Genomic DNA, 27,297 nt, shown 5'->3' on the forward strand with positions numbered 1-27,297 from the left:
TGAGGTCTAAATTCAATTCCTTCCATTAAAATCTCATTTTAATTTATGTTCCAAACACCAAGTTAATCACAGAGTATTTGACGAAGCCTCTTCGTTATTTTCAAAATAGTAAAAACAGCAGCGTTATTCAAAAGAGTCGAGATATTCATTATGTGGTGGATGGTAGTGACTTGCTTATTCAACAGAATAATTATTCTCTAATTAGATTAAGGTGGTTTAGGCTGGCGTGGCAAAAGGAATATTCGAAATACTGTTATCTTTTATTGCAGCGTTTTCTTTCTCTTAACAATTGTCTTTAAGAAGTCTCCATTTCTAAATGACTTTTTTCTAGGATATTCGTAAACATTTGAAAAAACAGAAACCTTCTGAAACAGTAGCACCCCCAGTTCCTGTCGACCGCATGTTCTATCCTAGCACTGGAAGCTACGACAGAGTTGGGAATGGAGCGGCCTGTGACTGTAGCAGGACACAAACAGGTATCAACACGGCTAACAGGTGAGCATGTCTTAGCTTGATTAACTGACAGCAATGGTTGCATGATGGACTACATAGAGGTGTGTGTGTGTGATTGAGTAATACTGATATATATATATATATGTAATAACACACATATATGCATTATATATATCTCATATGTTAAATAGCAATCTTAGTGTGTAGATAGTCAGGAATTCCTATATGAATACACCCAAAGAACCTAAGTCATTGTTCAGTGTAAGATATTTGGTCAAGTGTAGTAGAAGCTGTTGCCACTTTCTCTTCAGGTCGTCTTTAATTAATTATTCCTCAGGATGACCGGCAGTAAGTAGCAAAGGTTCAGTGAAAAAAAAACCCTCTTCATTTGTATGAATTTGTTTGGAAGGGGCAGTAATCCGGCAGTATTAGATGTAAGTTTTGCCCCCTGGATTGTCAGCAATTATTCAGGTTAAAAGAAATTTTAATTAAGGAAAGTAATTTTAAGCATGTATATGCTTTGTTGTGGTAAATTATTCAAATCCTTTGTTGGTGTGTAGGTTGTTGCAAGTGGTTGGGATGGTTATGTAGATTTTTTATCAACATCTTTACAGGCATCTCCATGTATAAAGGTGTTGATATGTACATTGCATATATTTTGTGGAAATAGTGAAGTGTAAATTGTCAGTTCTTTTAATGGAGAGAGAAAGAAAGTAGTTTGATTAACTGACATGGTGATTTGTGCAGTTGTTAGCTTGGTTTAGATATCTTCCAGTTGGACAGGAAAAATTTGTCTTTATTGGTTCATTTGGTGAATATCTCTTTTCTAGAATTTACTTAGCTCTTGTGGTCCTTCATCTTTGTTCTGTGTATGGTATTTACATAAACTCCATTTTTTGATCCATTCATGGATGCTATAATTGATATTGCCTCTCAGTTTCCTACATTTCTACATGGAGAATCTGGAAGATTGATCTCAAAATGTTGATCCTCACTGTGGAGTTGACAAAGACAGAGATAACTGGCATTTCATTATGTTTGATAACATTTGTCCATGATGGCAAAAGTGAGGCCTTAAAAGTATTAGGTTTAGGTCTATAGTCTCACTCTGTTCCCCTTCTCTCATCTTCCTGTATCCATCGCTCTGTTATGCTTCTAACAATGACTCGCTTCAACTGCTGTGATCAAATGAAAGCAGAATCTACACATATCCCCCATCCCCGGGGGGCACTACTAGTTACCTTCCCATCCTGACATTTATTTCTGGTAACTCCTCTGCCCTTGTACATCATTCAGTGCATTCACCTCTACCCCCAACTGTAACCAAACCACCTGCCACTCTCTTCTCACACTGTTATGAACTTATCTCTCCTTACCTTCCTATCTTCAATCTATATTCTCTCTTATACACATCTTCTTGTACATTGAGAGTATGCTCTGACATCTTATCACCAACATTATTATCGTCTCAGCCACTCCCATCCATTCCTCTATAATGCAAGGTAGCCATGTATTTCTTCCATATTAAGACACCTGTGCCCGTCCTCCTAATTTACTTTAGCTGCTCAACACCAGGCATAATGCCGCCTCACCTAGTGTAGTCATTAAAAATTTGTAAACGCATTTCTGAATTGCTGCATTGCTGCACACATGGCAACAATAATTGCATGTCTTTTCATTTCTTGCATTAGCATTTTATCTGCCATGAGGGATCTGAAAGAAATACAAGCCTTTTGATTAGTTTGAAGAGGGTAATACAATGATAATTGTGTCCCCAAATACCCCAGCACACTATGTTTATAAAAGCTTTTTTCCATTTGTTTTTACACCCATTTTTTCATGATTGCATCAGTTGGATGAATATGTTACATGAAGTATTGTTTACAGCTGGATGCCTTTCTTGTTGCTAACCTTTACCTATTTTTCAAATGTTAGCAACTCCTTTTCCATACAGCTTCAAATGCACAAAGTGACTTGGTGATTTGTTCAAAGAAACCAACAACAACACTGCTTGCTGTGTATTTATGCGAGTGATTGCAGATGTAAACAAGTAGATGACACACGTACATGTACACACACACACACACCAGTCATCCAATTTCCATCTAGCAAATTTGCATTCAAAGTTTTGTTCAACTCGGAGCTATTAAAGAGACCTACCCAATTTGGGACTGAACTTGTGGCCATGCTGTGACACAGCTATGTATGTATTTGTGTGTGTATGATGAACTATATAAAAAAAATATATGTGCATCTGAAAAACTCTGTGAATATGATCTTTACAAAATACATTAATAAAATTTTTGCAGCAACTCGTGTTTCATGACTGAACAAAACTTTATACATTTGTGAGTCATAAAGATTGTTTTCATCATCAGCATTTATCATTCTGCAAAGATATGACACTAGTTTTATATATATATATATATAATGCATAGTCTTTTACATATTATGTATATGTGAGTGAAGGAAGAAAGAGAATTATACATTAATACATATTGTGCTATTTTCAGGAAGTTAACTACACCAAAATTTAACACTTTGTTTAGTACAAATCAACCAATTCTACCATGGAAGCGTCCACGGTATCGCAAGAAGATATTGAAGCGTAAATTTAAGCGTAAGTTTAAGCGTAACCGGAAAGACAGTAAACATGAATGCCGTGTTCCGAACATGAAATGTTTTACACATGACAACGATCACTGGAAAACCCCACCTTACTGGAACTGTAAGTTTCCTTTTACTTCTATACAATCACAACTTGTCATCTCTTGACTATTGCATGCAACCTTAAATTCAGAAGGTATTTATGTCTTTTCCCTAAATATTAAGAAATATTTCAGATACACATTGGCATTTCATAAAGTTGAAGAGAATGCTGAATTGTATTTAATATGAAACTGTGTGCATTTCTTATTTATTTATTTCACTATTTCTACGAAATGAACTAAACTACTTTGAACCAAATATGTTTCTTCTTTCTGTTGTCTTTGTTATTGTTGAGCTAGTCCTGTTTGATGTATAGTGGTATAAGAATATATCGTCTAAATGGTCAATTACGATTATGTTAATTTTATTTATAAGTTTGTTGTAATAGCTGACGTGAAAATCTTTGAACTAATTTTGTATCTATTTGGATATCTAAGTTAAGGTAGTTTATACACATACACACCCATATATATTAATCTAAATTGAAGGCTTTTAAAATATATATTGATAAACAGCAATATATATATATAGTATAGGACATACAATGGAGTCAACAAAATGAAGCCTGTTTATCTTAATTTCATAAGTTCTGCTGATTTTATTGTGATACTGGATAGAATTTTCAGTGATATTCCATAGCTTCTCTCCACCACCCCTCTCTTTTCCTGACACGCACACACACACACACACACACACTGCAGGCACAAATACTTACACATAATCTCACTTGTATACATCAGAGACATAACAGGTTCAGTTGATAGCATGCTGGTCAGTCACCCAAAGGATCCAGAGTTCATGTTCTACTGTTGATACTGTGCTACAGACTTTTTTCTTTCTCATCAATAACCCTGGGCTATAATTTTGGTGGAACCCATCCTCGCCCATATTTCTAATCCTTATTGTTAAGGTAAACCCCAGTGCTACTCTTCTTCTAAGAATTTGGGAAAATTTGTGAAATAGTGTTTTGCAATTGGAGTGCTTCTTGAAACCACGGTGAACTAATATGAAATACTTCCTTATTTTCAAATCTGACTGCAACAGAAGCAGTATATTTTATCAGGAACATACTAACAAAAATGTTAAGTAGATTATGTTTAAAGGCATCCCAGCCATGACCATCCAATCATTTTTGTATTTAATCACAATAAATACCAGATTACATTATCCAGTGATTTGACCGTTTTGATGCCAGCCTACCTGTTAATTTTAATAATGGCAAAGTTATTTTACCAAATTCTTCGTTATTTTAAAACTTAATTCAAAGAAAGGCAATCTACTTTACCAGAAATATGGTAGTAAAAGGGTTAAATATCAAATATCCAGTTATACTTTAATTGCTTAGCAAACACCAAGTTCACATTTTAAATAGTTACCGAGCATCATCCAGTTAGACATCAAATAGCTTACAAAAACATCTAATTCTTAACAAGTTTCCAAAAATCCAGAAATGCCTTGACCCTTTTGTTTCAGTTAACCTTGAAGATAATCAAGAATTTTAGTAAAATAACTTTGTCACATTTAAGGTGGTGTTTGGAACATAAATTAACATGAAATTATGATGGAAAGTTTTAATTAAGATCACTCTAAGACAAGTTTATATCATAGAACCAGGAGTGGTCTCAGGTGGGTTAGTATCAAAAGGGTTAAAAACTTGGATTAAACATATTTTTGAAAATACTTAGGTTGACTACATTTAGTAGAATAGGCTTCCAAATGTTTTTTTTTTTGTGTGAAGATATAAAAAGAAAATTGAAAGAAACATTTAAAATGTTAATTTGTAATACTTGAAAAGAAAAATGTTTAACTTTTTTGTTAGAATATTTCTAACTTACACTTCTTTTTAGAATAGAGAATTTCAATGAAATAACTTAGTCGTTATTAAACGTATGCGTGGGTACAGCTGCATGGTAAGAAGCACATGGTGCTGTGTTCAGTGACACTGTGTGACTCTATGGGGCAGGTGTCTTCTACTGTAGCTCTGGACTTACCAAAGCCTTGTGAGTGGATTTGGTAGACCAAAACTGAAAGAAGCCTGTTGTGTGTGTGTGTGTGTCCAAAATTGGGGAATGGAGTAGATAAAATCCTGCAGGCTGCATAAGTTTCTATATTACATATACGTTCTACGAACTGCTTGATCCTTGGATCTTACCTTTACATACACACACACACACATATATATATATAGGCAAACCTTTCACACCCATTACGTATATATATATATATATATATATATATATATATATAATATATCATCATCATTGTTTAACATCCGCTTTCCATGCTGGCATGAGTTGGATGGTTTGACTTAGGACTGGCAAGCCAGTTGGCTGCTCCAGGTTCCAATCATCTGTTTTGGCATGGTTTCTACAACTGGATGTCCTTCCTAATGTCAACCACTTTACAGTGTTCTGGGTGCTGTATACATGGCACCAGCATGGGTGCTTCTGTATGTGGCACTAGTACAGGTACTCTTTATGTGGCCCCTGCACGGGGTCTTTTTATGTTTCACCAGCATTGTTATCATTGAACCTCCACTTTTCATGTTTGCATGGCCAGTTGTAACCAATTGAGGCAGATTTCCTAGGGCTGTCACTAACCCTCACTTGTTTCCAAGCAAGGTAACATTTCCTTCCAGTCAGATATGGTTTTCATTGGAAGATCAGAAACAAACCACACCACTTGTATAACAGTGACACTCATTTACAACCAACATGTGATGTGAAGACAAGATGCACAAGCATGCATGTGTGCACACAGTGGATTTCTTTTAGTTTCTGTTTACCAGATCCACTTGCAAGGCTTTGGTTGGCCCAAGGATATAGTAGATGACCCTTGTCCAGTGTGCTACACTGTGAAACAACCTGAGACCACATGGTTGAGAAGCAAACTTCTTAATCCCCACAGCCATACCCACCCCTATGAAATGCATGTGATAATGAAATTTCTCATTTATTTATCTTTAACAATTCAAATGATCTGAATGGAGACGATTATAATGATGTCTTTATGTCTCAATCACAATGTTCTCAATAGATAAATGTCTGTCACAGAGAAAATTCGTTTAATATGGAGTTCACTTTAAAATTCACCCTAGAATCACACTTGTTTCTATGACAACTGCATGCTCTTCTGTGTATTATGAAATGAATCTCTGCTCATCATAAAGTCATAGTAATCTGTCACTATTAAGAATATCAACAAGGGTCTTGTTCAAAAGTATTTGTTTGGGTGTTGAATGAAATGCAGTTTCTAACTATCAACAATTATTAGAAATCAGTAAATTATTATTATTATTGAAGGCATTGCACAGTATCCAATATTGTGATGTTGTTGATTGAAGATATTGTGTGTGCCAGGGATTTGAGCTGCCTGTCAAGTCACAATAAGGACCTCAGACTGACAGCACTTTATGCAGGATGCTTACGGTTCCAAGAAAAGCTGGTCTTTGTAATACACCAAAATCGTTGAGTATTTCTGAAGTGTGAAGATGTTTCTTCATGTTTGGTGGTATTGAACCCAATGCTCTAATGACAACAGGAACAGCCTTTGTGTTTGATTCTTGCAGCTGCCACAACTTGGCAATCTCACTTCCCAGGTCTTCCTATTTGTCGACCTTTTCCTCTTTCTTTCAAGGTCTTCGGCTACCTCGTCATGCCTGTGCTTGTACTCTTTCTGTGCAAGACTTTCACAAGCACTAACAATGTGAGTCACGCTTTTGACCTTCTTCCCACACATTCTGCAGAGGTTTGTTGTACTTGTGTGGTATATATCCCTTTTCACTGAGTTGGTATTCAATACCTGGTCTTGGGCAGCAATGATTAGGCTTTCAGTATTCTTTTTAAGGTCACCTTTGCTGAGCCACATCCATGATGCTTCCTAGTCTTTTAATCGTTAGTTTCACACTGGAACTGACCATGTGATTCCATGTGGAGTAGTGTTCTTCCTCTCTCGTTGGCTATTCAGGATCAAAATTCATTAACATTCAACTCCATTGTTGGTAAATCCTTCTGCATTACTTTTAGTTGTTTTTTTTTTCCTTCTCTATCCTCCCTCTATCTATCCATCTCTATGTCTGTCTGTGTATCTATCTATTAGTCTGCTTATCTTTCCATATCTGTCGACCTGCCTTTCTGTCTGTGTGTCTGTATCTCCATCTATCCATCCACACTCTATCTCTATTTCTGTCTCCCTATCTATCAATCAGCCAATCGTATTTTCATCTTGCTAAAAGGTTAAATCTGATCTTTTATTTATTTATTTTTCTTCTTATTTTACTCTCCTCCTTTCATTCAGAATGATTTTATTGACAGTTTCCTCCTCAATTCAAACTCAATTCAGCTATAATAACATATTCTCTTAAAATATGTCACCTGCTACAAGGGACAAGCCTAAAACATTATTTTCTATAATCAGCATCTAACAAATTTTCTATGACTTTGGTATTTTTTCATTAATCATCTTATTCACATTATCAATTATCTCTATCTGTTTCTAACCCTTAATGATCACTCTTTACTTTCATCATCATCATTTTAACGACCATTTTTCCATGCTTGCATGGATCAGATGGAATTTGTTGAAACAGATTTTCTACATTTGGATGCTCTTCCTGTTGTCAACCATCAGCTGTTTCCAAGAAAGGTATTTTTTTCCCACATGGCTGAATACATTTTTCACAGAAGACTGGAAATGATCACCGTTGCTTGTGTGATGGTGATGCTTGTTTGAAACCAATATGTGATACCAGGACAAGGGTGTGCACACATACACACACACACACACAAAACATAACATAGCCATCATCATTTAAAGTTTGTGTTCCATGCTGGCATGTGTTGGGCAGTTTGGCAGAATCTGATGGGTTCAAGGACTGCCTCAAATTCCATTGTCTGTTTTGGCTTGGTTTTTACAGCCGGATTCCCTTTCTATTTCCAACCACAATACTTGGCAGATTTTTCTTACCACCAGTAAACAAGTAAAATTGCTATGTAGCTTGCAAGACTACAAACACCGAGGGGGGGGGAGCTTAATGCTAGGAATGGGGTTGGTGGCTTAAACCTCTAGCATTTAAACCGTCCCTATCTGGCCAAAATATTCCATTTGTTTTATGTTCAAAACTGACCAGATCCAGGCTCTCACACCTACCCTACAATGTTATTCTACATTACACAATCACATCATTGAAATCTGAAGGATATGAGATAATGCAGGATAAATTCAAAACAATGTGAATCAATAAGCATTACGGTTGATTGAATAACCTGGACCCGAAAGGGTTAAAGTATAAGAAGAGTGGGTGTGGGGTGGGGGGCTTGCAGAGCAGTCTTTTGCTGTAGAGAAGCCATATGGCCACCACTCCCATCTTGAAGTGAGGGTGTGGATGAGCAAGTGTAGCTGGAAAGAGTTAAAGTAGTGATAATGAGGTATCCGGGTTGCCCCTTAAGGTATGAGGTGAATAGGAGGGCCCAGGGTGGGTGGGAGTTGCAAGAGTATATGGTGGGGAGAGTTGAGATATGAAAAGAAACACAGGAGAGGGAGGTACAAAAACTGATTGGATGTAGTGAGGGATGGACAGGCTTCTTTCAGTTTCCACCTACCAAATCCACTCACAAAGCTTTGGTCAGCTCAGGGCTATAGTAGAAGCCACTTGCCCAAAGTGCCATGCAGTGGGGCTGAACCTATCACTCTCTTTCTTTGTCTCTCACATATAACTCAGATACTTGATGCAAGAGAAAAGCACGTATTTATTTTTCTAATGGAACCAAAATATAACATAAGAGACACATCGCACTGAGTGGAAGGCATTGGATTTCTTGTTTTCTGCCTTCTTTTCTTTATTTGTTATGACTCCATGGTAAATAAAATCTGCATTTTCTCCAGTGAATCATAAATAAATGACTGACAGCGATTTCATCAGTAAATAGTGAATTTGAGTGGGACATGCACACACATATATATATGTGTGTATGTATATTTATATCTATGTGCATACATATATACATACACATATGTACGCTAAGAAACAAGACTTAACTAATTCAGTCCCAAACTGCATATCATTAAATCTGTACACTGATCCAGAAAGATTTTAGATTAATGAATAGTAATCATAATAATAATAATAATAATAATAATAAATACTTGGTTGTTTTTCTTGCCAGCTTTCAATGTTTGTGTCTATTTGGAAAGCAGTCCAACAAATCCGTGACTTTGCAATGGTTTAGATTAAAATGTTTTCTTTACACATATTTTAAAAACAAGTTACAGTCAGACACTAATGAATAGACCGGCACTTTAATGCGTGCACTGTTTCCACATCTATGTATTGGCACATACCTAGGAATATATATATATATATATATATATATATATATATATACACACACACACACATCTCTGTAAGTATATGTGTGGTGGGTGTACATATATATCAATATTATATATATACACACACACACACACACAAATTCATGTGTGTGTGTCCGTCTTCGTATGTGTGTGTGTGTGTGTATCCTAATGCATACATGTGTATATACATGTGCATCTGTACATAATTCCATGCTTTATTTATAGACACATGTATTTTGTTTATTAGTTCATGTAAAAGAAGGCCAACTCCTGTCGACATTCTTGAGCTCTTCTAGCACAGAGGAATCAGTCATTAACAGCAAAAGCAATTATTTTTTTAAAAATTGAAACGATATCACATATAGAGAGAGAAAGTCTCATAGAGATATGCTTGAGGGGCCAGCCTGACACCTCATCACTGATATTTCATCTCTTTCCACCTCCTACCCATCCACTCCTCTGTGAGTCCCCCCCGACAGCAAGAAATGTTCTGGTTCCTCCTTTCATACTTTTACTTCTCATCTTTTAGCATAAAGGCACTTTTCTTTCTGCTGCAACCTCATCTCTTACAGATGCATCTGTATGTACACGTACGCATTAGGACACATGAACACAGACACACACACACACACACACATATATATATTTACATGTATTTAAATGGAGACACAGACACACATGAATTTGTGTGTATGTATGTAACTGATATATATACATGTACAACCACCACACATATACGTATGGCTACAGTGATGTATACATGTAGAGGGTCTTGCAAGCTCCATGGTGAGTTCACCAGTGCTGCTGCCATGAAGGAGAAAAGAAATAGAACAGCACCCCACACACTTTGTGAAGTGGTTGAGATTAAGAAGAATGCATGTGCACACACACAATTACCAAATGTACTCCTAAAGCATTGGTTTGCCTGGAGCTATAGAAGTTATTTCCCCAAGGTGCCATGCAGTGGGACTGAACACAAAACCACATGGCTGATAAGAAAGCTTCTGAAGTACACAGCCACCCCTGCACCTATAAAATGATTTCTTTTCTTTTGATGGCATTGATCCCTTCCCTGTCTTGAAGGCGTTGATGTTGTTTATCCTTGATACTTTCTAGCATAAAACATTGATATTGGTGTTAGATAAACATTATTTCACTCTCCTTCACCATTTCCACTCTTGACTCTCTTCTAACCATTTTCCCAACTTATTCTTGGAGAATAACGGTGTGTTAAAGGCTGTGGGCATAAGAAGGTTTCCTTCCCAGCCCCATGGTTTCAGGTTCAGTCTCACTGCACAACACCTTGGGAGTGGGGAAATATCTTCTAATAGAGCCCTATGCTGTCCAGTGCCTAGGGAAACTGGTTAGAAGCCTATTGTATGTGGGTGTTTTTATTTTTCTCTCCATTTCTTGGTAACCATTGTTAGGTTGTTTACTTCCCCATAACAAAGCAGTTCCTTTCTGGGGACTAGTAGAATAAGTGCCAGACTTGAAAATAAAAAAGTACCGGGGTCTGTTTGATTGATGAAACCTTTCAAGACAGTGCCCCAGTATGGGCACATATAATAACTGAAGCAAAAGAACATGTGAAGGCAGTAGAGCAACAGGGTGGTAGTGCCATCGTGGCCAGTTGAGCTACTTTTGAGTTACTTCACGTAAATCTACAAATGCCTTGACCCTGACTTGCAAGAAACTTTCGGGACAAGGGAACAGCTGAAGGCCTTCACAGAAAACACCCCACCCTGCCTTATGGATGCCTTTTTGCCCTTAGATTCTTAACTTTTTGCCCCTTAACTTCTCTAAGGAGACTGAACACACTCATATTACAATTCCTGGATACCCTTCGACCTCCACATTTTGTGCAACTATTTGCATTTTTACCTAATACTTTCTAGGTGGTCAGGTGCCCTGGAGTCAAAATATCTTGGATGTTGTAACCACTTCAGCCTGAGACACCACTTGCACATAAGTCATACAGGGGAGTGTATATGGCCAAAAGAAGGCAATAGTAAACAAAATTTATATATACATACGTGTGTGTGTGTGTTTATGTCTGTGTTAGTTGACAACCAATGTTGATGTTACAGTTCTATGGTGTAGTGGTTAAGAGCTCAGGCTACTAATCCCAAGATTTCAAAATAATAATAATAATAATAATAATAATAAATAAATAAATAAATAAAAATAAATGTGGCTTCTTAAGGCGACTACAGTATCAGTGATTGTAGGATCTCTAGGAATGATAAAAGGTACTGAAACCCATTTGAAAATGATACCAGGCTTACCATCCCTACAGGAAGTGCAAAAAATCGTATTAACTGGAACGGCTCAAGTACTGAGAAGAGCATTATCACTGTGAAAACAACATCCATTCATGAATTTATTTATTTATCAATTTTTTAAATACATATTTTACCGGTGAATTTACATGTGTAATCTGGGAATGCATACAATGAGCTTCTCTGCCCTAGGTGTACGGAAAACACTCGGCGAGAAACGGAAGAAAATTTGAAGAAAGAAGGAAAAAATAATAATTACATTGAAAAATCCCTTAGGAATGAGAACCCAGGTTCGAAATTTCCCTAAGACACCTGAAGAAGGCTGGAGGGTATATCAGCCAAAACGTTGCATTAACAAACAAGGTGAAGACAAATATCCTTCAAATGTAAATAATGTGCAATGTTGGTGTGTTTACATCTCTGTAACTTAGCAGTTTGGCAAAAGAGACTGACAGAATAAATACAAGGTTAAAAAAATAAGACTCCAAGTTAATTCAAAGACTAAAAGTTCTTGAAGGCTGTGCTCCAGCATGGCTGCAGTTTAATGACTGAAACAAGCAAAAGATGATATATATATATATATATATATGAAGTGGAACAGTAGAATTCAAAGAAATCTGTGATGTTGTGTCATTATCATCGTTTAACGTCCATGCTGTTTTGAGCTGAGAAAATATCAAATTCAAAAAGTTTGCAAAGTAGAATGAATGAGTTTTTTTGTGTGAATAATGTGTTCTACTTTGTAAAACCTTTTCCTTGTTTAGATATATTTTCATCATTCTTTATACATGCATGTCATACAGCTTGCCTGGTTGGTTGTTACTGCATTAACCATTTCAAAACATGCAAGTATTATATTTCCACAGATAATATGTAATTTATATCTGTCTATCTTTTTACTTACTTATAATAAATAATAGGTTGTTAGTAAATAATTCATTCCAACTCCATTTTAGAGTCTCTATGTTTCTATAAATAATAATTTCTTTTTAATGTTTCTTTTAAAATCATTTCCATTTTTGTATTTTGGTTTGCAAGATTCTTGATGTGAAACAAATTTTGTTGTCTTGGGTAAGTCATTACACTGATAATAATAATAATACATGCACAGGTTCAGTTCCACTTCTTTATTAGTCAATTGGTTAAATCTCTGACCAACTAACTAATCAATCATATGTTTAATGTGTTGGTTAAACCTCGAACCAATTGATTGAACCTGTGCAGATATTATCATTATTGGCATAATGGCTCTCTCAAGACAACAAAATTTTAAAAATCATTTCTCTGTCAAAACTTCAGGGATATAGTATTTTAAGATATTTTTTTATGATGAGGTACTTGGCTAACTAAAATATCTGTGTAGTACCTAGTGTCTACAAGATTAACACTATTGCCACCACATTCTCGCCTATGTTTTAATGAATTTTGAAAACTTGATAATATAAACTTGTCTGAGGCAGTGGGCTGGCAGAACTGTTAGAACACTGGACAAAATGCTTAATGGCATCTCATCTACCTTTACATTCTGAGTTCAAATTCCACCAAGGTCCACTTATCTTTCATTCTTTTGAGGTTGATGAAATAAATATCATTTGAGCACTGGGGTCAATGTAATCAACTTAATCCCCCCCCCCCCGAAATTTCAGATTATTCTGATATTTGGAACATAAATCAATGTGAAATTTTGCTAAAAGGTTTTCATATTCTTGTAAAGCATGGAATTTGTCTGCTAGAACCAGGGATGGTTTCAAAACTGACAGACTGATGTCTTGTGCTGTTCAGTTTGAGGACATGATCTTTAAGTTAGTGGCTCAGCACTTCTACCCTGGAGATGGCACACCTTCATTTAATTTCAATTATTATAAGCTCACTTTTTGTTTTTTTAATCATCATTCCTCATCGTCATTTTGATATTCAGTCTTTTATGCTTGCACCAGGCTGGACGGAATTTGTTGAGGCAGATTTTCTGCAACTGAATGCCTTTCCTGTCACCAACCCTCACCTGTTTTCAACTAAGGTGATATTTCCTCTTGGCCAGCTAGACATGTTTTCATGGAAACATTGCTTGTATGACAGTGACACTCATTCACAACTATCACACGAGGTCAAGATAAGGAGACATAAACAGAGAGAGAGAGAAAGGGAGGAGGGATTTTTTTAGTTTCCATCTACCAAATTCACTCATGGGGCTTTGGTCAGCCCAGTGCTATAGTAGATACTTGTCCAATGTGCTTTGCAGTGGGGTTGATCCCTAAGCCATATGATTGGGAAGCGAACTTCTTAACCACACAGCTAGGCAAAAAAGAAAAAGAAAGAAAAAAAACGTAGTTACAAACCCAGCAGTTAAAAAATTTCTATAAAAGTTTCTGTAGAAGATAACTCTTCAAGTTGAGCGTAAGTTGTACCCAATATATTCTAATGTACAATATATTCGGTTATGGTTGTTATTTAGCCAAGCAAAAGCAACTAGATAGAAATGTGCTTTTCCCAGTATATAAATTGTGTTGGTTTTATGTTGTATATTGTATGTTTCTGATAGCTTTGCAAATTGCTGACAATTATTATACCTTCTGAACAGTGAAAAGTGATTCATAATGGTTGACTCAGCACAACAACATTCTCTAACTTTCATGGTCTATGGCTTTGTTATCTGCTCATACATCATTGTATTGCACTGTGTCTATGGGCAAAGCAATAAACTTCCTTGCTTTCACTTTCTAGCTTTGTTACGAGAAACATTTGAAATACTTTCTTTGTAGGAATCGACACAGTTTAAATTATGCAAGGATGAGATTTTCATTGTTTTCAAACAAAGGGTAGAGTATCAATGAAGTTCTATTAACTTCGGGAATTTCATTGAAATTGCCAGTACTTGGCTTGTACTTTAATCTCTTTATTTTATTGACCCTGAAAGGTTGAAAGGCAAAGTTAACCTCAGCAAGCATGTAATGAGTCAGAAGAAATACTGCCAAAGATCTTCTTTACTTCTCAAAAAACCCTGCCAGTCCATTGCCTTAAAAATGGTAATTGCTTTAATGTCTGTTTCTCCATGCTTGCAAGGGTCAGGTGGGGTTAATTAAGCAGATTCTGCATGGCTGGATGTTCTGCCTGTTGTCACCTCTCGCCTGTTTCTAAACCAGGTAATATTTCTCCAGGGCCAGACATGTTTTCACTGAAGATTGGAAATGAATGACACTGCTTTTATAACAGTGACACTCCTTTACAACTATTAATAGATGTCAAAACATTGGAGATACAAACACACACCTGGGCGTACGGCAGGTGTCTTTCAGTTTCTACCAAATCACCTCACAATGTTTTGCCCAGCCCAGATCAAAAGTAGAAGATACCCAAGCTGCTATACAGTGGGACTGAACCTGATGCTGTGTGGTTGGAAAACAAACTCCTGAAATTCTGGGAGAGGGGATAGTTCATTGCAATAACCCCGCAGCTCAACTGGTACTTATTTTATCAATCTCCAAAGAATGAAAGGCTCAGCCAACTTCACTAAAATTTGAACTCGGAGACGGATGAAGTGCTGCCAAGCCTTTTGCCCAATGTGCTCACAATTCTGCAAACTCACCATCTTAATAATAATAATAATAATAATAATAATAATGAGTGTTTCTGTTTTAGGCACAGGACTAATGGTTCCGAGGGGAAGGATGTAAGTTGATACCATCAACCTTAGTACTGGGCTGGTACTCGATTTTATTGAGAATTTATTCATGTTAATATGTCTGCTCCTGACCTTCTTCCATACATGAACATTATTAGCACACACACACACAATATAACCTCTTCCTTGGCAATCCATTACATTGCTCACTAGGTGTTACCTCACACCATCTCAACACACACACACTCACTTGTTCCTGCATGTCTTTATACAGTTAACAAAAGGGCTGTGGAGTATAAATCAATGCAAATTAATAGTTTGTTCCACCTACCATATTAAGATATCATTAACCTTTCTCTCTGTTTTACTGATCTGCAAGAAGCCAGCTTAATCCAAGCTATATAATCTGCTTTAGGGTTCAAATAGAGTTAACCCCCAGTTAAACTGGATCAGCTGTCAGCTAGTTCATAACTCAGCCGACATATCATTCATAGTAATTTCTCACTCATTATTCGTGTTGACTTCACATGTTTACCAAGTGGCCTTTAATCCTCTTCCTTCTTCCTCCCCTCCTTTTCCCACTTCTTCTTCTTCTTCCCCCTCCCTCCGTCTTCTTCTTCTGATTTTGTTTCCATTACTTGCCACTTGTCTCCTTGACACCTAGGGCAAAGAAACTCACTGTATATATTGATAGACCATTAAAACAAAAACACCAGGTTGTTCATTTACAAAGTCATGTGATAGAAAAAAAGGAAAGAAGAAAAGTCTTTTGAAAAAATCAAAAAGAAAACAAAAAGGAAAGAAAATTCTCAGCGCCAGTTACGACAATCTTTTGCCTGGATGGTAATCCAGGGATCATACTCAAAAAATTTTTCAGTTCTTTTTTTTCTTCCCCCTAATCATCGCAAGTTGGCAGAATCGTTAGCATGTGGAGTGCTGAGCAGCATTTCTCCAGACTTCACATTCTAAGTTCAAATGCTACTGGGGTTGACTTTGCTTTTCATCCTTTCAGGGTGGATGAAATAAGTACCAGTCAAGCACTGGGGGTCAATGTATTTAATTACCCCCTTCCCCACCAAAATTTTAAGCCTTTATGCTTATAACACAAGGCATTATTATTATTATTAGTAGTAGTAGTAGTAAGGCAACAAGCTGGCAGTCATTAGCTGACTGGGCAAAGTGCTTAGCAGTATTTTGTCAGTCTTCACATTCCAAGTTCAAATTCCACCAAGGTCGACGTTGCTTTTCATCCTTTCAGGCTCAGTAAAATAGTACCAGTCGAGTACTGGGGTTGACATAATTGACTTAGCTAAACCCAAAATTGCTGGCCTTGTGCCAAAATTTGAAACCATCATTATTATTATTATTATTATTATTATTATTATTAGTAGTAGTAGTAGTAGTAGTAGTAGTAGTAGTAGTAGTAGTAGTTGTAGTAGTAGTATTAAAGTGGCAAGCTAGCAGAATCATTAATGCATTGAACAAAATGCTTTGCAATATTTATTCCAGATTTCTACATTCTGAGTTCAAATCTTTGCTTTTCATCCTTTCAGGGTTGATAAAATAAAGTACAAGTACTAGGGATAGATTAACAGCCTTCCCTCAAAACTGTTGGCCCTGTGCCTAAATTTGAAACAGTTGTTATAATTAAGTCAGTGCATTGGTAGAATCATTAGCACATCAGGGAAATTCCCTTGGTGTATTTCTTCTGGCTCGTTACATTCTGGGTTCAAATTCTGTTGAGGTTAATCTTGCCTTTTTATTATTTAAAGATCAGTAAAATAAAGAAACTTAAGTACCAGTCAAATAATGAGGTCAATGCAATCAATTACCCCTTCCCCAAATTTCTGGTCTTGAGTCTGTATCAGAAACAAATGGGTAGATGATAATTATATAGAATCTTATCAGGTGGATTCTACCTGGAATTCAAAAGGCTCGGCCTTGTCATATACGCACTGAGTCAACCACTTGTATGTTAATTCAGGGGCAGGTAATTCAGTAGATCAAACAACTGAATCCTCATTGTTGAATGTCAGTGATCCACCATATTGTGGTACCTACTGTTCAGTTATTCTAGTCATCAAAATTTTCTACAATTTTGGGCTTACCAAGTTCACCTGCAGCCTTTTCGGAGACATAATTCTGCCACTTGTGTAACGTGTTGTTTCCGCACACACACACATATTACAAATGACCAGTTGTAAATTGAAACAAATCTTATCATGGCATCACCTATATTTTTTCTGAGGTAACATCTTGAAGCATGCTTCCTACCATATGTCTCATATTTTCCACTTAATGATTACATAGGTATGACTTGTTCAGTGGACAGATGTTTAGAGCTTCATTTTGAGAAACCAACATCAAACACTTTGCTCCTTTCTTTAAATCCACAATCCAAAGCTCCTCCCATGACTTCCCATATTCTTGATGGTCTCTGTGAACCTATCCGTGTCACTGAACCCCCCCACCTCTTTTGGAAATTATTCTGCTTTCCTATGTCTTCTTCAAGTTCATCACAAATAAAAACTAATTCTATCGCAGCATCTTTAAGTGGTTCTTCTTCACTCTTTACTGACCCCAGTTCTTCATTCACTCAATCCGAAATGCTAATAAGTCCTCCCCCTCCAGTCTTCCATTATATGTATAAACAATGACATTTGCCCCTGGGTGAAGCACTTCATGCATAATTAGGCTTTTTCTCATTCTCCTTTGTAACATGTCTGTTTCATCTTTCGTCTAGTTTTTTAGAATACTCGACAGCATCTAGCTGTCACATTTATCAAATTCCTTGAATTAAGTTTGAATTTCAATACAATCTTTAATTATTTTCAAACATATTTTTTAAACTTCTTGTTCCACTTTCTTGTGTGTGCTGTCAAGTTCCAGTATACCAAGAGATTTGTGACCATTATCATCAAGTTCTAAAACCCATTCTTCCAATAAGATTATTCCATTGGTATGGGCTCCCTTTCCTTTCTCCATGGCTAAAGTCACTCATTTGGATATACCAAACTCTATTCTAATATCACTACAACACTCTTTTACCAGTTTAATATTTGATTTGATCACTTTGCCAGACTTTGTAAATATTGTGAAGTCATCCATGAAGAAATGATTTTGAGAAAGTGAATTTCTCGCTAGTTTATTGCCTAAGTTGACTTTTCTTTCTAAGAGTCATGAAAATAGGTATTATTATTATTATTATTATAAAAGCAGTGAGCTGGCAGAATCATTAGAGTGTTGGACAAAATGCCGTGCAAGTATGTTTTCCAGCTCTTGATGTTGTGGTTACAACTCCAGCTGGGGGTCGACTTCACCTTTCATCTTTTGGTGTCAATAAAATAAAGCACCAATCACCACCACCACCATCACCATCATCATTTAACGTCCACCTTCCATGCTGGCATGGGTTAGATGGTTTGATAGGAGCTGGCCAGGCAGGAGCCTGCACCAGACTTCTGTGTTTGTTTTGGCAGGGTTTTTATGGCTGGATGCTCTTCCTGACACCAACCACTCTGCAAAATAGACTGAGTGCTCTTTATGTGGCACAAGCACAGGTGAGATCAGTTTGGTATGGTTTTTGCAGGTGGGTGCCCTTCCAAATGCCAACCACTTTACAATGTGGATTGGATGCTCTTCAAGTGTCACCGGCACTGGCAGGGTCACCAAGTAACATGCAAGAAGTACTGAAATTGAATGAATCAACTAAACCCTTCCCCTCAAAATTGTTGACCTTGTACATAAATCCACAGAGTTGGTGAAATCTTTAGAGTATCAGATAAAATGCTTCATGCCATTTTTTCCAGGTCTTACCTGTTAAAGTTGTAGGTCATTACAGGTATAGCTAAGGTATTGATTGCCTCAATCCTGTTTTTCACATTAAGTTGGCTCTTCAGGATAGTTTTAACTCTATGATAACATTATTTCTGTATTCTTTGCACATTTGTGGATGCTGGGTGTCATCCCCTTCTCATACACCTTAATATTTGTAATTTTTTTCCTAGATTCTAAGTCCTTGATGTTAGTACACTTGTTTTTCTCTTGAAGAATGCAGTTTTAGCACATTTGTCATGACCAAACTCCATTCCAATATCGTCACTGTTAAAAGTCATTCCAGTTATTGATTATCTTTTATGAAAAGCTTTAGATCATTCCTGTACAATTGGTGATTGATTTGTCTTTCATCCACTCTGCACTCATGATTTCTACCATTCAGCAGCTTACTTAGAGGAACACCATTTCATCTGTCTTCACATTCTGATTTCAAATTCCACTGAAGTCAACTTTGCTTTATTTTATCAACCTTTCGGGGTTGATGAAATAAATACCAGTTGAATACTGGGGTCAACATAATTGACTTTCCCCTCCTCTCCAATTTGCTGAACTTGTGTCAAATTTAAAAAAAGAATTATTATTTTGTTAGTATTGTCATTATTACTTACTTTGACCTCTTTTTCTTAAAATCTTTGCTATTTGCCAGTTGAAGCAATATTCTTCACATTATCCCTCTAGTAGGGCATCTTTCCCTTTGAACCATAAATTTTTGACCAAAATAAAACTATTTTTATCGTAACTGAAACTTGAGCATGCCATTTCATCCTTTTTCCCATTCTGAGTTCAAATTCTGCTGAGGTGATTTTTGCTTTTCATCCCTTCAGGCTCAGTAAAATAAATATCAGTTGAACACTAGGGTCAATGTAATCGACTGAACCCCTCTCCCCAAATTTCAGGCCTTCTGCCAGTAGAAAGGATTATTATTGGGCGTTTTCTTTTATAGCCCTGAGCTGATCAGTGCTTTGTGAGTCAATTTGTAGATGGAATCTGTATGGAAGTCTTTGGTGTGTCTGTATCTGTGTGTGTTTGTGTTTGTATCCCCACTGCTTGACAACTGGTGTTGGTTCGTTTACATCCCTGTAACTTAGCAGTTCAACAAAAAGAACCAATGGAATAAGTGTCTGACTCAAAATAAGTACCATGGGCAATTTGTTCAACTAAACATTAAAAAGTGGTGCTCCAGGCTGGCCTGAATCCGATGACTGAAATAGTGAAAAAGAGAGAGAACACTTATGCCATTGTAAAAGTCAGGTGTAAAACATTCTCTTAAATACAGCAGTGGTGGTGGTCAAAAGTGGATATATGAAGGCAATTCCTTTGATGGATTAAATCAAACCAAACAGTGGATTTAGTTAATTATATAGAAGCAATTTTAGTAGATAATTGGTTGGATTTATCATTAGCTACAAACTACTGATTTACAAACAGATTAGTCTTTATAAATTCAAATGAACTCACAAAATGGCTCTTAATGTAGAGGAGAGAGAGAGAGATTAAATAATGACCATCACTGGTCGACAATGGCTGGCTTAAAACAAATCCTTTACTATTTGTCTTTTTTCTTTCGCCAGTTTTCTTTTTTGTTTGTTTGGTTTGTGAAATCTGTGGAGACACTCAGCATTCAAGATTATATGTATCAGCTAAGGAGAGAATGCAGTTAGCTTTTTTGCGCTAACTGTTAAATGTCATTATCATAATGTTTGTTTTTCTAAGCTAGCATGGGTTGGACAGAGTTTATTGAGATGAATTTACTGTTGCTTGATGCTCTTCCTATTGCCAACCCCCACTTGCTCCCAAGCCAGAGATGTTGTCATGCAATATTCAAAATAAATGACACTTCCTGTATGATGGGGGCAATCATTTACAACATTCACATGATGTGAAGACAAGGAGACATCCACACATACTGAAACTCACACTTACACATATATACGAGATGGGCTTCTTTCAGTTTCTCCCTACCAAATCCACTTACAAGGCTTTCGTTAGCCTCAAGCTTTAGTAGAAGATACTTGCCCAAAGTGTCATGCAATGGGACTGAACCCGAAACCATGTGGTTCAGAAGCATACTTCCTAGTGTGTGTGTCTGTGTGTCTGGCAAATATTTCTCCTACGTGCAAGCAAAGGGCTTGGAGAAATTAGGTTGTGTGGTAGTACCACAGTACCATGTGTTTTCTGCTGCTACTCTTTGGGTGACTTTTGACCTTTGAGTGAGATTTTGGAGAGAGAAACCATGCAAGAAGCCCATTGTTTGTGTATGTCAGTGATTTTATATGTACTGGTGCTGCACCCTTTCATATGGAAACAAAAATCAGCAACTTAGCTCTTCAATAAATCGAGATCAATAAAATAAATGCCGAACTGAAACAAAATGGATCAGTTATATATATATATATATATAACCATTGAAGGAAGGCAGTGCTCCAGTAGGGCCACAGCTGAATGGCTAAAACTGATAAAAGAAGAGAAAAAGAAATCAACCTTATCTGATGAGGGTGGGGGAGAAACAATTGCCTGGGGGGTGGGGGCACTCTGAACTGACATTGGTGTTTTTAACTTCATTTGCTTAAAGCAAGAATTTCTCTTCAGAGTAAACCAGTGTGAAAATGCTTCTTTACAGGTCAGATATGTCCCAAACATATTTGAATTGCTTTTTAAAGTCTATTTTCTAACACTATTTCATTGCATAATTTTAAATGGAGAAGGTAGATTTATTGATGTCTTGCTTTACATAATCTCCTTATTTGTGATTGTTGATGATTTTATTTCATTAGGAAAAAGAGAAAAACAGTTTAGTGAAGAGGTAAGATCTGTTAGAAATATTTCTTGCAATTAAGGACTTGGAGAACATGTCCCCAGATTTAAATCGTGACCGACTTCAGTTTTTCATCATCATCATCATAATGTCCACTTTACAATACCTGGGTCAGACTTTTCTATGACCAGATGCCCTTCATGTTGCCAATAATCTTCACTTGTTTCCAAGCGAGGTAGTATTTCCCTGACTGGACAAGATTTTTTATGGAAAACTGGAAGCAAGTGACTCCACATGTATGAGAGTGATGCTTGTTTATAACTATCTCACGATGTCAAGACAATTAGACCACACACACACACACACAGGGTGCAGGAAAAGACAAACAAAAACACTGCCACATTTTACAGGTTGACCAACATTTCAAGAGCAGATACAGTCTCAAACATGATGGTAACTGAGAAAAAAATAATAATAAAGGTAAAACATTAGCTTCATGAAGATACTATTAGTAGCGCCACACCAATGGCCATGCAATATGGAGGAGGTATTTCTACTAACAATGGACTTCTTTCAGTTTGTCTTCTAAATCCATTCACAAGGTTTTGATAAGTTTAGGGCTAAAGTAAAAGTTATTTTCTCAAGGTGCCAAACAGGAGATCTTGAACTTGGAACCATGTGGTTGGGAGGTGAAATTGGTAACCATGCAACCATGCTTGCACCTTATAAAATTGGCTAGTTTTACTATTATGTGTTAGAATTGTTAAAATATTGTATGTGATCGGGTTGTAAGCCATGTCATGTTGAAAACACCAGTTCTTTTCTGATCAGCAAAGTTGATCCTAGTTAGTTCTTATATTGGTGACTATTTGGGAAACCAAGTTGCGATAAGTGAAATCTTTCAGTAGCAGGGCCACGGAAAGTCAACAACTTTCAAATAAATGAAGGTAAATGGCAAAATGCTTGAGTTCAAATCCTACCAAGGTTAAGTTTATCATTCATCTTTGATAAAATAAATCCCAGTCAAGTACTGGAATGTTGATATAATCAAAAACGTTAACTCCCAAATGTGAGACCTTGAATGTGTGTAAGAAATCAGTGTGATATTTATAGTCAAAGGGGAAGCAGCACGGCTTTGGTATAAGCTCTGACTTAACAGTATGTTGTTAAAGGTTTTGAGTGTGACCCTTGGTAGGGTAACTGTTCTCACCTTCCACCACATGTTCATCCAAGAAAACCCCTGATCCATGTAGCAAGTCAAAACCCTTAAAAGTTAATTCTAATAACAATGTACAAAGATGTATTTCCTCTGATTTCACTAATTTTCTGTCAGCAATTATTCCACTACCTTTTTACTTTTTTGGTTATCTTTACCATAATTCATCAGGACAAAAAAAAAAACCCCTTTCATTTGCAAGGTCAGAATAGTATCCATGTTACATGGCTAAATTCTCATGTTAAACTATAGAATTGTCTACTAAGTTACTCTAGTTACAAGTTCAATATATTTCCTTAATGGTTATTTAGGCATCTTCAGTAATTCAGTATGGTTTGTTTCACAGTGAATTATTTTCTCTTGTTTATTAAACAGTCAGATGTTCATATGATTTCAAGTATTATATCAACTGCGATTAGGCATAGTTTTATTTATTTTAGTTTATTACTGACAGATCTCATTTCACTTAAACATTTATCTTTTAATAATATAATATATAATGAAATTATTGTATACAGTGCTCAGGTGCACCACAACTTGTCAGACAGTGTGTATAAAGTATATGCAGTAATGTACAAATGTCTGGAAAGCGAACAGTGTATGAGTCAGATACATGCTTGTGTGTATATGGAGGGGAGAAAATCAGGTGTAGTGTTGGCAAATCTCAGAAAGCATGGAAGTTTTGAAGGATGCAGTGCTCCGACAACTAACAACTGATGCCGGCAGTTTGTTCCGTGATTCAGCAACTCTCAGCGTGAAAAAATGTTTCCTAAAGTCATGGGAGCTGTGCTGTTTTCTGACTTTTGCTGCTAAAATTTTGTCACACTATTTGGCAGTCTGGTCACGGACACATTTCCATTGCAGAACTGTCAGTAATCAGGTCACAGACATTTCATTGAAAATTTGGACACCAAATAGCAACTGATCGAATTAAATGAAGGTTTTTGTGTGTGTGTGTGTGTGTGTGTGTGTGTTTTGAATGGCTGATATGTGTGTTGGCCACTGTAAATTGCTTTAGTTTGAAAACACAGCTTCAGATCAACTTATTTGCCCAAACAAAGTAAAATTCTGAAATTTAATTTCACATGTTAGTTAAGATCATTTCAAATATCATTTGGTGTTAGGCAGTTCCATCTCATCACAAACTTCCTCCTCCATGCTTCCGTGACACACTTCCACACAAATATTAAACCTAAAGCCTAAAGCAAAACATGACAAAATATATCCAATAATTTGCAAAATAAATTTTGGAAATATTTTTTATCTTCTTCCTAGTTCCATCAAAGTTTAAGCCACGGCATCGGATACGTTCAACTGAATATCTCTCTCAGCTTCATGGGATATCTTGTAAAAAAGATGGTATGGAATGTAGTATCATGGATAACGACCACTGGAAAACGCCTCCCTTTTGGACTTGTAAGCCATTGTATTTAATGCTTCTGTTTATTTTCCTATTCTAGAGAATGCCTCACCTATTTTCTCTCAATCCCCATACTTCCCCCAGTAGTTTTCACTAGTGCTCTTTTATTTCTTTGCAATTATTCTTCAAAAACACTGACATGATTTTTCAGTTTAAAGTTGCTGTTTGTTTTTTTGTTTTTGCTTGCATTTTCTTCTTTTTCAATTTAAAGAAATCAATCACCTTAAGTAACATCTGTAGATATTTTGGCATCGTTTCGTAATTTAAAACATTAAATGTTTATAGTATATAATTTTTGTTCAAAGTGGATAAGATATTTAGTGAGGTACTGTGGAGACTTTCATCCCTAAAAAAGGACATTTTTATTCAAATATAAATAATAATTAGTGTGTGTGTGTGTATATATGCATATGCATATGCATATATATATATATATATATATGCATATATATATATATATATATGCATATATATATATATATATATATATATATATATATTATATATACATATACACACACGCACACTTTTTTCTGCTTGGCCAAGAATAAATAACATTTTTTAATATTTATTTTCCTATTTGTGTTTTGCTTTTTATTTTCATGTCTTGCTTCTTTGAGTGAAACTTTTTGCATCCTTTATAATTTCTGTAGTTTTTAGATTATATTTTTTCTCTGTTTTCACTCAGATTAAAACCATATCTTATCTGCTTTCGATGTTTGTAAATTTCAGATGAAACTTCCTTCTCCTATGCGAGATGGAAATTTTCACAGTTAATTTCTTTTCACATAGATTTTAATCAAAATTTTATTTATCCTACTAAAGATATTTTTCTTTTAATATTTGAGTTTCATTGTTTTTTTTTTTGTTGGTTATTTATTTTTATTTTTTTTTTGCTTTTTTTATGCTATTATATTTTTATAATTTTTTCTTAATCTTGATGAAGGGATTTTGTGCTTTTGAATTTATTTTGTTGCTTCCCTGAATTAGTTATATCAATACAAGTTTTCCAGTGGTCTTTTAACACTACAAGGTATACATTTGAATAAAAATGTTCATCCATCTATGAGGCATTCGACGACAGAGAATGTTCATCCTGCCGTTTAAAATCCACACATTTAATGCATCATGGAGTGGTTTTTGTGTTTTGATTTGAAAATATGTTGCAATAATTACAAATTTAATTATTTAATGATTTTTAATTTAAAAAAGAACATGGCTTTCATTGAGAGCACTGTATTTATTGTTGGTTAAATATATTTAAATGTATTTCCATATATCGATATTTAATTATTATACAATTGTTTTGGCTGGGAATGGAGTTTTGTTCCATGGTTTATTCAGTCAGAAGTGAAGACTTTTGCTAGATTTTTCTAGAGAAAAGCTTTGCAAAAGTAAGTTATCACAATTAGTTGAATAAATTGTTAGACAAGATTTGGCATTCCAATCAAAACTAATTCTATAATAAATTTGATTCTATCATTATTATAATATAAGGTGGCATGCTGAATTGTTAATATGTCAAGCAAAACACTTAGAAGCATTTCTTCTGACTCGTTACAAAATCTGCCCAGTTACCTTTGCTGTTCATCCTTTCCAGCGTTGATAAAATAAAGGACCAGCCAAGTACTGGAATCAATATAATCAACTTACCCCTCCCCTCAAATTTTTTTGGCCTTGTGCCAAAAATTAGAAATTCTAATTATTTAGTCTCCCTCACCTTCATCAGTATATGCTGTGATGTTATCGTTAAAATAACGAACCCAAAATTAACACTTGCATTTGTTATTACCAAATATAGCGATTATGGTTTGGTTTTGTTTATTAGAAATGAAAAGATATTTGTTGACAAATATTCTATGGTGTTGTTTACTAACATCTTCAACAATTATTAACTCTTGTGAAATACGTAGATGACATTTCTAAGAGTGGAATTCTGTAATTCCTGGTTCAGTATGGATTCATGTAATATGTTATGCTGGATCCTTAAACTTGATTTTAAAAAATTGGTACTCTAAATTAAAACTATAATTATTTTTAAGAATCCAGTTGCATGTTTGAAGAATCTGATAGTTTAGGTGCAGGCCTGGCTGTATGATTGAGAACTTTACCTCCCAACCACATGGTTTTGGGTTCAGTCCACTGCGTGGCACCTTGGGTAAGTGTCATCTGTTACCTTGGACCAACCAAAGCCTTGTAAGGGGATTTTGTTGATAGAAACAGAAAGAAGCCGATTGTGTGGTGTGTGTGTGTGTTTACCTTGACCTCACATCACTCTTTTTTCCAGATAGGAAGGCTATGTAGTCACCTCTACCACACCTTCTTCAATAATACACCCCACTCAGTTGAAGATGGTCGTATTTTGTGAGTACCTGGTAACCTTACCTGTGCTACTGCCATGATAAAAAGTGCCCACTACACTCTGTCAGGTGGTCAATGTTAGAAAGAGCATCAAACTGGAGAGACCAGCCACACCAAAGCAGGTGTTGGAGCTTGACACAGTCCTCTGGCGGTCTCCTGTTGAATTTTCAATTCATACCAGCAGATATAAAAAAGGTCATTAATTGATGATGCTATATATATATATATACACACACCCACACATACAGTATTGAACATACAAACCCATATTCTCTTAGGCTTATAAATCACAGCTTG

General features: G+C 36.0%; 1 protein-coding gene across 5 annotated transcripts in view; it reads left to right on the top strand.

Moving 5' to 3' along the window:
* Positions 1–27,297, top strand: part of LOC115215537 (putative extracellular sulfatase Sulf-1 homolog) — a 213,472-nt gene that overhangs the window by 157,071 nt on the left and 29,104 nt on the right. For 4 of the 5 annotated variants that reach the window (XM_036505734.1, XM_029784718.2, XM_029784720.2 and 1 more), the window contains 3 exons: positions 332–495; positions 2,967–3,181; positions 24,495–24,635. In XM_036505734.1, the coding sequence (XP_036361627.1) occupies positions 332–495; positions 2,967–3,181; positions 24,495–24,635 (520 nt within the window). The remainder of the gene's footprint in view (positions 1–331; positions 496–2,966; positions 3,182–24,494; positions 24,636–27,297) is intronic. The other variant, XM_029784721.2, reaches the window with a different exon arrangement.

This window comes from Octopus sinensis, linkage group LG9, assembly GCF_006345805.1.
Source record: "Octopus sinensis linkage group LG9, ASM634580v1, whole genome shotgun sequence".
Lineage (NCBI taxonomy): Eukaryota > Metazoa > Mollusca > Cephalopoda > Octopoda > Octopodidae > Octopus > Octopus sinensis.